Source organism: Parus major, chromosome 7 (assembly GCF_001522545.3).
Source record: "Parus major isolate Abel chromosome 7, Parus_major1.1, whole genome shotgun sequence".
Taxonomy (NCBI): Eukaryota; Metazoa; Chordata; class Aves; order Passeriformes; family Paridae; genus Parus; species Parus major.
This window is the reverse complement of record NC_031776.1, coordinates 12,585,059-12,597,801: the sequence shown is the minus strand read 5'-3', so window position 1 is coordinate 12,597,801 and position 12,743 is coordinate 12,585,059. Positions and strand designations below refer to the sequence as shown.

Genomic DNA, 12,743 nt, shown 5'->3' with positions numbered 1-12,743 from the left:
AACTTAATGTTTCTGTAGGCCTTTAAGAAACAGAGCATTGCTTTTTCCAATCAGAGAATGCTGCTCTAGAGGAGCTTTCTGCTGCTAGAATTTTAAACTATTAGAATGGAACAAATTAGGCATAGGTATAGCAGGAAAGGTGAGGGAGAACATTTTGAAGGTTGACGTTGGCAAGGTGTGTTTTACATGCAGAAGTTGAATGTGTCCAGAAATGCTCAGTGTGACTGCAGAGGAGGGAACCTGGCTGGTGTAGCTTGTGACCCTGAAGAACTGAAACTCCTGTGGTTTTGGCTCCTGCTGATTCTAGTGCTCCCTGCGAGCTATGTTTGACACTAACAGTATCTTCCTGATGTAGAAGGCAGGGACTCCAAGGGGTCTGCTGGCTTGGGGCCAGTAGTAGTTAGGAGGGTAGATAAGGTTGCCTACTATGCTTAATCTAGGAGCAGGGTGTCATGGCTCAGCACATCCTGTTTGCTACTGAGAATTTGCCCTCATGTTATTTTGACTGAAGTTGCTGACCACTGAGTTAAAGCATAAGCAATGACTTTGAAAATGTATGTGTGTATGTGATGTGTATGTGATGTCCCTGTCCCACTCTTCCTAAAGATACTGAGCACTTCCCTTGGACTACACATGTGATAAAGTTGCTCTGAATCTGCCTCAGTGCCAACTCAGCCAGAGTACTTGGACATGCTGTGGAGGGGGATTTCAGGCAGCTCAGGGTTTGCACTGGACAGAGAGTATGTAATCCACCAGTGCAGTCCAGCTGTAATGACAACCCTCAGCAGAGTTTTAACAAATAATTTGGGGGAATAATTTCTTAGTCCAGACTAATTCTCGGGAGAGTGTCCATTTAGGCCCTTGGTTTAAAATAACTTTTTACATGCTAAGATCACAACTCACTATTCAATATAAAAAACCTCACAATATTCAAGAAATCCATTTGTAGTTGAGAGGAAAAATATTGCTGTTGTGGTTCCTGAAACTGTCACGTAATTGCTAAAAGCCGTACTATATTATGGCTTCTCTTTGTGCTCTGCTAATTAAACATGAATCCACTTGGATGTTATTAAAAATATCTGAAGACATACAGCTATTCTTATGTTGAAAAATATCTTTTACCAGTCCAGCTGAATACATTTCAATTGACAAGATTGAAAGAGGGTGTGTGATTCTTATTTTCATGATAGTTGACTGCCTAAAAATCATCTTTAGCAAGTGATTAATTGCATTTGTAGATACAGCACAATTGCATCAATTATCCATTTCAAATTAATTTCATTCTGAATAGTTGAGAGGATGATGTAGTTTAATCAGTAAGTGAAATGGAAGTATTGTAAGCTGTTTAGAAATACTTCCCACGTTCTATGGCACAGTGATTTCAATCAAGCAGACCACTGGAAAAATAAGAAATACACAGTAACAAACATTAATACTTTTCCTTCAGTTTAGCAGCATTTTGTTAGCTTCCTTTGCATTGGTTTCCACCCTTGATGTATTGATATTAGCAATACAGTGTGAATTTATATTTTATTATCCTTATTTAGAAGGAAAAAAGGAAAGCTATGTTAAATTAAAAAATTAATCTGGAAATCTTTTGAGCCATTGTTATGCATGCCTTTGCAATACTAAACCATTCTTGCATGTATTTTAGGAAGTGGTTTTGGGTGTTACATAAAGCTGTGTGAACTGGAAGATTGGAAGTTAGTCTGTTATTACCTTCGTAAGGAAAGATTAGCTGAGCAAATGAAACACAGGTGTTTACACCAGCTTCATACCTAATACTTGAATGACTGAACAGCACCCAAAATGCAAGGCCTGTCCAACACAGTTGCACCACCCACTGACTGATGTTCAGTCTGATCACTGAGTAATGATTGGCCTCTCCCAGCTCCCCCCACTTTATGTCCTGGCCATGATGTTCTAGGCCATGGAGTATCCCCTTGGCCAGCTGGGATCAGCTGTCCCAGCTGTGCTCCCTCGTGGCTTCTGGTGCACCTCCTCTCTGGCAGAGCACGGGAAACTGAAGTGTCCTTGACTTGAGGTAAGCACTACTCTGTAACAACCAAACAAACAGTATTTATCAACATTATTCTCTTACTAAATCCCAGACATAGTACTGTGCCAGGTAGTAGGAAGAAAATTAATTATGTCCAGTCCAAACCAAGAACTCTCAGTTCCAAAAGGTTTTTCCTATGCAGAGGTGTTACTGCTACAGTTATAGTCCAGGTCTCTGCTTACTGGAAGCTTGTTATCTATTTCACTTGCCAGATTGTTCCAGGGCCTAGGGATAATCTGACTGCACATGGAAAGTAATAAAGATAAGATAAATGTTTTCTTTATGAAGGGTTTTAGTGCCGCACCTTCAATTAGGCCCATTGTGACTTTAAGGCTTAATGGAGGAAGAGAGATACTGATTTTCAGTCTGAAATATTTTGAAAGCTTGTGGTGTGCTGCATTCTTCTTTTTGCAAACTGAGGCTGAATAGTGTGGTTGAATGAAGTTTCTTAGCCATTTCAAGAACACACAGCTTACATTTTGTCCCAACAGACCAAATGAGCCACAGAGAAACCTTTTGGGCCTAAAAATCATGTACAGGCGGCCAAAACTTGAAAACAGCATAGAATGTTATTGCTGGACGTTACAGCAAGATATGTATAATTTTGGTTGAGATAGGGTTATCATATTTTAACATGTGCTTTTATTTTATATATTATTACTGAACAACAAGGGGCCTTTCCATAAGTTATGTGGTCTTCTGTATGCAATGTCAAGTATTGCATTTGTTGTTCTAGGTAAAGGTAAACAACTTTATAACACAGGCTAATTGGTTTGGGAATATTTATGAAAGTGTTGATTTTTAAAGCTAAATATAGTGCTATGGCTTTTTAAACTCATTCTGGCTGTCAGAAATGCTCACATGATCCTGGAAGTGTTGCTAAAAATGTTCAATTTTTAAATACGGTAATTAAAATTGTCTGTTGTGAGAGCAATAGATGAGACATTTCCTGCATTTGTAAACTAAGCATCCCGTTCACCCCCAGGTTTCCTTGCATCTCACTGTTTATGTTGGTGGGATCTGAACTCTTACTGAACCTTCTTGGAAGAAGGTTTGCTGTTGACCAAGTAGGGAGAGGGAACTCTGCAGCCTGCCACCCTGCTCCATGACCTGCTCTTTGATTTGGATACTTTTCCTTTGTTTTAGAGAGGCCCTCAGGGAATACAGTACTGGAAACTGGAACTTCAGACATACATTTTCACTTTTAACTTTGTCATTAGAAGAAAGTCTCAGATAAAGATACTTTCCCTTGGGTATACAGACTGTTTGAGTCCTAATTTGAGCAGATATTAATAGATCTTACTTATTTCCTTCAAGTTTATTGCTAGTGTTTGATGACCGTTTTATACTCCAAGTGTATCCTGAACTCAGTATTTTCTCCAGTTCTTTATTCAGAGTCCTTTTTCTCTAAATGTATCTATTTTGAGATGATTTTTCTCATGTTGGTTATTGTATAATTTTTTTTTCAAAGAAGATAGGATGGCTTTTGATACATAGCTTTCCTAAAAATGATGTAATAGCAATTTTATGCTACCCAAAAACTTACTTATCTTAAGAATGAATTGTTTTCTAAGCCTACCAGAGAGACTTGAAGTGATTTAGGCCCCTTCTATAGCCACTTGTTGGTTGCACGTGAATATTTCTAATGTTTTCTTGCTGAGCTAGGTGTTATAGTCTGCTCTTTCTTGAAAGTGCAAACTTCAGCTGCAGAAGAACCTCAAAAAAAGGTTTGTTTTCAGCTAAAATGGAATTCAAAACTACACTCTAGCCAGAGTTTAGGTAGAAAACAGATGTAGTGCAGTTTTTTTGAAGATACCAAAATCCAGATTTTTTTGGGTTTGCTATGATAGTGAGAGAAAACAGAGCATTGGGACTGGTGGGCAGCCTGCCTGTTTGGGCAGGCACTGCTGGGTTGGCTGCTCAGGGCTGCACCCTTTCTTTGTAATACAAATGATTGGTTTCACCATTTTCAGTCAATTCTGTCTCTCTGTGTCTCTTTTTCTAGTCAAAAATGGATCCTTTCATGTCTCTGTCCAAAAGTGGCACTATTGCTTTTCCCCTCTGATATTTTGTGGGTTTTATGAAATAAGCCTTTTCAAAAATTACAGAAAAAACCATAGACTTGGTCATACTCCCTAAGCTCAAAAAGACCATGACTGACTGCATCGTATTTATTACTGGGGCTAACATATGCCCATGCTGACTGCTGAATTGAGATGAGTGGATGTTCACAAAGTAGAAAATGTCACTACTGGTATGTGCTCTGTCACTCGTTCTACTGCCTCATGTACATGTTTACCTAACTTGAGAGCTGTCACATAATGAATACAAGACTCTTCCTAGCATTTGGGTTGCAGTTGTTTGCAGAGGGCTATTATTTAATAAAATCACTTGCTTCTGCTTACCCTTAATTTGAAGAACATGCTTTTAGTAGCACTAAGAAGAATTGCTTAATTCAAATTATCCCTATGTAAATAAATTTAAAAACTTCCACTGTTCTTAGATGCATATGCTTCCTTGGCTTTTGTTTTTACCACACCATTTTGCATTTTATTCCTATGTCCTAAATGAAAACTGCAATTCTGTCACTGTAAATCTGTTACAGTGTCAGCTGAATCTGAGTCAAGGTTTGTTAGCCAGTGTCCTTAATTCTGCTACTATTGAGAAACTGACAATCAGTCTTTAAAAATTGAACAAGAGATTGAGCATTTTTGTGTGTATTGGATCATTGTCTTTTGACAGTGTCTTTAATTTGGATTTTTGGTTTGCTATTATTCTGCTTGTTTGTCAGGAGATGATCTGTTTAAATTTACTGTGCTTCTGATGTCATGCTCAAGTATGAAAGGAATTTGTCCATTTATAGTGATTGTTACGTGACTGGAGCTCTAATGTCATTCTCAGAGAGCTCACTTATAATGTCAGTGTTATGATTCATGTTTCCTTGATCAGTTAAGCCTTTAAATATATCTGGCTTTGTGTTTATTGACTTGAGCATGTGATAATCTGTGATATGTGGGAGCACTATATTCCTGCAAATCTAAACAGTCAGTAGTGTACAGGATGGGGACTCTGACACTGAACTTTTTCTGAAATCCTTCAGCACACTTCTCTCTAGTCAGGAGAGGATAACTTTTCTTGAGAAGCTTTCCCTTAAATTTAAACAAACAAAACCCTCACACCACAATAAACAAACAAACACGCCAACGTAAAAAAACAAAAACAAACCATAAACAAAAGAAACAGAAAAAGCAAGCTGTAAGTGTTATGGACTCCAGACTTCATTCTGTAATTCCTCACAGAAGTTTTAACTTGTGGAAAGATTAGAATGTGGGCATGTATGACAGTCAGGTGCCTCACACAGTTACCCCATTATTTTCTGGCACAGGAATGATCATGCTTTGAAACATATGAGACATGTTTATAAATCTGTGTTTGAGAACATCTTCCAAAGGTCTGATACCTCTAGTATCTATAACAATCCTCTCATCCAGCTTCAAGATACTTTCTGCTGGTCTGGCCTTTAGCAGAAAAGAAAGCTTCTTTGTTGCCATCTTTCTTCTGTAAGGACCTCTTACTTATCTTGGAGTGTAACCGTGCTCTTAGCAATGTTGTGCTGTGCCACAAAGCAAATTGAAGTATCAGATTATACTTGTTGATCAAAAATTTTTTCTTTCTTGTCAAGAAATATGTGAATCAGTCAACAGAAACAAGATATGAGATTGTGTTCTGAACATCAGTATTTATCATTGCTGGGAAATCTATTTCCCAAGAAATAGGAGACAGAGGACAAACATGGATGTAATCTCACCACAGCAAAAACAACAGTAACCAGAAGCCTGGAAAGAGAGAAATAGCATAGCTTTTGTAGGCTGCAAGGGAGGCAAAACAGTTGTGAGGCATGAGTAGCATGTTCTCTGTCATGTACTGTGTTGCAGCCAGTGTCGGGGAGAGAAGGGTCTAGTTAATTACAACCCTGAATCTGCTCACAGTGTGACTATATTTAACTTTCCATAAAGAGGAGCCTTTGTAGCACCAGTGTTGGGAGTATTATTGTTAAACAGTTTGCCTGCTTTCCAGCATCTGCTGCTACCTAAACACTTTTTTTAAAGCATTTGTCAAGATAAAGTTTTAACATAGGAAGGCTGTGTGTCTGTTTTCTGTTGGTAATGCACTGCTTGAAGTCGATCTCTTGATTTACGAGATTAGTATGGAATATACTTCACATAACAAGAATTGTTCCTTGACATGTGGTTCCACCATGAAAAGTTATTGGAAGAAATGGCACATACTCAATACACAGCTTTTAAAAGTGGTTCTTCATTTGTGACAGAAGTTCACTTTTAGTGAACTGTATTGGTCTTGCAGATGAAGCCAAGTCCGTTGGCTTCTGCTCTAATTAACACACAAAGAGCATCACTTCTGGTATTATAGGTTCAAAAGCAGCATGTGAGCCAATAAGGATCCAGCTTGGTTTATATCTCAAGGGTTTGCTTGCAAAGCTGCTCATGATTTTGAAGTGCAAGTCAACCCACACATTCCCTCAACTCTCTCGATATTTATAAACTAAAAATAAGTTCTACAAATCTTTGAGGGACTGGAAACACCAAACCTTTAAAGCTCGTCTTTTGAATAGAACCATCTTTTGAGAGAAGCTGGAACTTCTAATAACCACTGTAGAATTTTTATAGAAAATTAAATTACCTATCTAGTTGGCTTTGTTCTTTGAAATTAATTTATAGCATTGCTACCTTTTGCCTTGAGACAACTTAATATGGCAAGTGTATACACTGGAAAACTGTACCACTGCAACAACAAAAAAATAATGATTAACTTTAGCCTTTATCTAGTTAAGATCAGGCTTTGTATTGAATTCTCTTAGTGTGTTGACAGCTGAAGATTTATGTCTTCCAGGTCTATTCCTGTTGCAGAGTTGACAGAAGTGACCTCTCCAAAAAAGGTCTTTGTTACAGATTTTGCTCTGTTTACATTATTGCTATAAGGGTTGGGATGAAGTACAGTATGTTAAAGCTAATACATCACCTGCTGACAGTAGTCTTATCTCATTGGTAACTGTTTCCCTCTCCCAGTATGAAAAAAATGCAAACATTGAGTGCAAGGATCACAAAAAGAAAGTTAAATAATAATTTTCAAGCACTTTAGCATTGGTGTCTGGACTCTGTGTACTCTGTATTTTTGTGTCTGATTGTACAAATGGCTGCATAATTTCTTTTTCTGGGAAGCTACTCTGAAAATATGTCTTTGCCAGATAAACACTGCCAAGGGATAGAGCATTAAAAAAAAGCTGTTGGGTTTACTCAAGGTCTGTGTGATCTCTTGGGAGAGAGGAGGTGGCTCAGAGTGGGAGAGAATGTCATTCAGGTTAGATAGGCAGAGAAGTAAAGCAGTACAGTTTTGTAACATTAGGTAGTACAGTGTTAAGCTTCTCCAATGGATGGATGGTGGGCCTGGCATGAGGAGAAGGACTTCAAACCTCCTGTTTCTCCAAGTGCTGTGTCACAGGTGCTCCATCCAGAATGGGATTTCAGTCCTCACTGTCAGTGAGATGATGTTATTTTATGACTGACTTTCTCTTCCAAATACAGGCTTAAAAACACAAACACAGCATTGTTCTCTATGCATAATTATCTACATCGTTTCAATATGCACTTTGAAATCTCTCAACAGGGTGCTTCCCAGGCATCCTTTCAGGATGGGGAGATGAACCTCACCGGACCCACAGAACAGCTGTTGGCTCAGAGGGCCCGGCTCCCTAGCAGGTAGGAGCATCTTCTGTTTGGTGCTGGCTCAAGTGTGATTTATCAATTTATCAATACAAGACTGACTTCTCATTCCAGCTACACCTCTGATTCTGCACTGTGCTTCTCATCACTGTCATCTCTTCCTCCTCCTGCCATTCCCGCCCTAAAATTGCATTTGATTCACATAGCAGAGCACATATTTGAGCATGACAGCAATCTCTTGCCCTCACCGATGAATATGAATGCTTTTTTTGTGTTGTTTGTAGTATAAGGGTAAGGAAGAAATCTGGGTTTCTGTTTTTTTTCAGTCCTGGAAGTGTTTCATGTCTTCAGATAGAGGATTTTCTTAAATGATATATTGTATCTCAATAAATAACTATTTAACTGAACCATATAATCCTAAAATTATCTCCTTCAGTTTAAGTGTCACCTCCAGTATTGAATGGTAAGGTTATTACTGTGCTATGTCTTGTAGTAGATTTTGTATCTGGTTTTATACACAGTGTAAACTATTGCTAATATTTGCAATATTTCCCTGTGCATTCCTTCAGCAGAGAAGTTGGGTGGAATAAATCTTTGTCTTCTCTTCATTTATAACAAATTAAAGATGGCCTGTGTTGTTGTATCTGAATGCGGTCATGTTCCCATTGACATTTTGGGGAATAACTTTTATTTTAACCAGTCTGTATTTGAACAACACTTAGGTAAATATATAATCTGCACTGGAAACCAGTGGAATAAAACTTGAGAGCTGCATAGCCAAAACAAGAGGAGAGGAAATCAGGTGTTCTCAAGAGGTTTAGTAATGAGCAACAATGTTTGTTGCTCCTGAAATCAAAGTGAAAATTCTAAATGACTGAAATGAAATTGAAAAATAATGGTATTGTTGATAGCATTTGTTACACCAAATTATCAAGCCAGGGTGCCAGAGTCTCAGAGAGTAAGTTGGTCAGATCCTCAGTGGTGTTGTTTTCATAATGCTGTTTTTCTATCTCATCATAAGCTTAAATTTCAGTTTTGACTGGTGATTCGGGTCATGCTGAAGTCACCTTTTTGAGTAGGTAGAGAAATTCAGTACTTTGTCCAGTATCTTGTGCTTGTTTCAGAACTTGAGATATGTATAGCACATTGTATAATTAAATTAAGAAGTGTTACATGACAAACTTCTATGTGACAGCTAAAATGTGAAAAATTAATCTGTTTCTATTTTAATGATGGCAGATAGTCATTTGCTATAATTCTGCAGCTTATAGTTGTTTGTCAAAACAGTGTAAGATAAAACTCATGAAATAAACAGTATCTGCATGCCTTAATCTTAGAGCATTTATCCTTGCAAACATATGAGAAAAAAACAAGTCTTAATATTCCCATTTTATCTAGATGGGGTCTGGGAGAGAGGCATGAATATATACCCCATGCCTATGGGGAAGTTTGCAAGAGCAGGCACTCAGAACATTGCTGGTGATCTGGACCAGATGCCAAGATTTGTGTAGAAGGATCACCTTTCCTTTCCCAGCATATCAAAAATTTGTTTTTTCCTTACAAGGGAATTAATTTCTCAGTTTTTCTTGTCCTTTGAGTCAGAATTTCAGTAATTTAATGGGCAGTTTTATCATCCTGATACAGTTGTTTTTCAACTCAATCTGTCTGGGTTTTTCCCTCCCTCTTGGAGGCCTCCTTGTCACCCAGTGCCTATACCATTTTGTAGTTCCTTCTCCTGCCTGCCAATACTGATACATATTTTTAGAATGGTCTCATGATGAAAAGGAACTTGAGTGCTTTTCCAGCTTTCCCTGCACCTGCTGGGCCTCTAAGTTACACGACTGCTGATTAGTGTTCATCATGCAGGTATAGAACTTAGTTTAGTCACTAATGCATATTTTCTGTTCGTGGTATGTTGCTAAAGACTTCTACAGCTTGTTTCACCTGAAGTAATTATTATGCATCACCAAATATATGCACTCATTTGCCTCTTGATCCGTTAATTTGTAATGGGGATTAATCAAGCTCTCTGCACACTCTGTTCATATTTACTGTTTTCCTTATGCCTTTACTGGGATGTTTTAGACTATCTGAGTCCTCGTAGGAATTTTCTGAGAACATATTATTGTTTATCAAGTTAAACAATTCATTGCTTGCATATGGGATTCTTCAGAAGAAGGTTATGATACTTACTTGCTTCAATAGTGGGTGGCTGTTGGAATCATTGACAATGACAAAACCCCTTGTGATACTTTTCAGAGGTATTCAGTTTTCTGAAGCTACTAGGTCACAAGCCAGACAAGAATAAGCTTAGGTTTCTGTAGATCTCTTACAGTTTTTGCTGAATTCTGCAAACTATCTTCATGTCAGAGCACAGAAAGAAAAGTGATAAAGAATATAGATTGGGACCCACTTTATTGATACTGGAGTGTCAATCAAGTGTTGAACAGATAGGGAGCAGAGGGAAAGCTGGCCAGAACAGGGCATTCCCAAGATTTTTTTGCATTGGTAATTGTTTTTTTTCTTTTTTTGAGATGAATTGTCTTAATCCAAATTGAGATTGCATTGTCTGAAAAATATTGCCCAAAACCAACATAGCAAATGAAAATCAAAACGAAATGGAGAGAAAGGAACAGTTTTTTGTAGAGTCACAGTAGAATAATTCCACCAAAATATGCCTTGTTTGTGGTCCCTGTGTCCTGAGGAGATTTTAAAAAGCACTGTTTTGTCTGCAAGAATTGAGATGGGTATTGTGAGGAAATTTTAATCAAAATTGTGAATTATATTGGAATATTTGTAAAATATTCCACTTTCTTCAAACAGTGAACATAAGTGAAATTCTGAACACAGCATTTTGTAAAGCAAAGTTAGTTTGTAGCTCTGTGATATTCACAGGAATTGCAGTCAAAGAATTTAAATTTTATAGCAATGATTTGATTTTTGTTTGGCTTCTTTCTTGTAAGTCAAGTTTTTTAAACTGTTTTTCCAAAAGTGTTTTCATTAGGAGTAGAAGGTTTATAAAGGGAAATAATGAGTCACTAGAGACCATCTGTCTGTCTCAATTATCTTTATTTGATTGACTGTAAGTATGGAAGGTTTTATTAATAAAACAATATTAAATAATAAAACTATTTTTTTCCACAAGCAGTAAAACAAGCATCTTAATATCTAATTTGTCTCCTTTCTGAACGAGGGTCTTACTCATAATTCTGATTTATTCAGGTATTTTTCTTGTTGAATTTTAAAGTCATTAGGGCCATAAGGGACCACCAGCTAATTAACCCTTCATTTAAATCTGCCACATCAAGAGGTGTTAATAAAGGTAGTATTTCAGCCTAATTGTGAGCTACCCCATGCTGTGGACAAGACTATGGGAGAAACTGCTGGCCCTGCTGCTTTCCCTGCTTTTCTTCCCGTCACTGAATTTAGTGAGCTTTAAGGCCTGTTAATGCTTGAGCAAAATAGCAGCTCATCACCTGAGAAAATGATCTGAGCCCTCTCATCAGAGCACCAACCTGTCTGAGGTCAGAGTCCCTTTCTAACTGCAGCCAATAATGGGTATTTCAGAGGGAAGCAGAGAAAAGGAGTACCATGATTAATATTTCATGATTGAGAAGCCTAGTCTGTTGAACTTTAAGATCCAGACTTGGATTGTTTTATATTCCTCACTCAAACAGGAAAACTCTTTGATTTGAAGAAAGTCAGTTCACTGGTTTAAGTAGGTAAAATCAGTTGCACATGGAGTAAATGGAGGGGTTTTGGATCCTCTACTTGGAAATTAATGGGAAGTCCCTTTGCCTGGATTCTCTTAAAACATTTCATTGTGGTACTGGGAAACTTTTCAGGACTGTATCTCTTGAGAGTCTGAAAGTTTTAATTTGACATTTTGAGAGTTGAACTTTACTATAGGAGAGACTTAAAACATTGGGTCATTGGAATGGTTTTTAATGGAATAAATAATGACAATCCTCTTGGCTTTTTTGTTGTTTATTTACGAGTAAAGATGATGTTCAGGGTAAAGGAAGCCAAGCTGATTTCATCAGTGTATAAAATTTTGTATTTCTCTGTCCCTTTTTTCATGTTCTCTATTAGTTCTGAAAGCTTTTCATAGTAAGAAAAGGGCCTTGATGCTCTATAGATGGTCAGGTATGTATTTGTCACAATTTTTAGCACTGAATTCCTTAGGACACCATATGTGGGAGTACTGGTTTTGAAAAGCTTGCTTTTCTCAGTAGAAACTACTGTGTTAAGGAACAGTAAACATGAATCTGCTTGGAAATGGATGTTTAGCTTAATAGCAGTGGATTAGTTGGAACGCAAAGGGTAATTTATGCATAGATAATTCATTACGTGTTTTCATTATGTTCGCTTTTGCTGTCTTCTCACTTCTTTTTAGCAGAGGTCAGGGTCAGTTCCTTGGTTTAAGCACTGTAGAGATACATAATTAAAGTGTAGCTGAAGCATTTTTTCCTTCTCTGTGTTTTCCTATTTTTAACCCACTGTGTCTTTCATTAGTCTAACAACAGAGAATTGGAACAATTTGATTTAAAGAAAAAAAGACACAAAGCCCCAGTGCTTGCAGGCTGTCTGATTTCTCTCTAAAACTTCAGAGTTAATCTTGTGAGAACTAACTAATTTTAGCATGAAAAAGAAGTCTGTAATAACTAGATTAATGCATTTTAGTTTTGATTTGTTTCCTCTTCAAACCTGAAACTGGAATATTGTGACATTATTTCATAGTAAATATTTGAACTTTGTGGATAGCTTGTTTAGTGTTGTGTAGAATGGAGCAGCTGCTGCTGATTCTTGTCTCTTATAAAAGAGTGACCAGTTTCCTTAACTGTACCTGGAAAAGTTATCCTTGCCTGCACACTGAGTTGCTTTTTCTTCTCCCTTTAGGGCCCTCTATCCCTATTTAGATATTGTTCCAATTTTCATCAGTT

General features: G+C 37.5%; 1 protein-coding gene across 1 annotated transcript in view; it reads left to right on the top strand.

The window, feature by feature from the left end:
* The window catches only part of PARD3B (par-3 family cell polarity regulator beta), a 392,350-nt gene that overhangs the window by 154,502 nt on the left and 225,105 nt on the right, over positions 1–12,743 (top strand). The window contains exon 5 of the mRNA XM_015635105.3: positions 7,745–7,836. Coding sequence (XP_015490591.1) covers positions 7,745–7,836 — 92 coding nt within the window. The remainder of the gene's footprint in view (positions 1–7,744; positions 7,837–12,743) is intronic.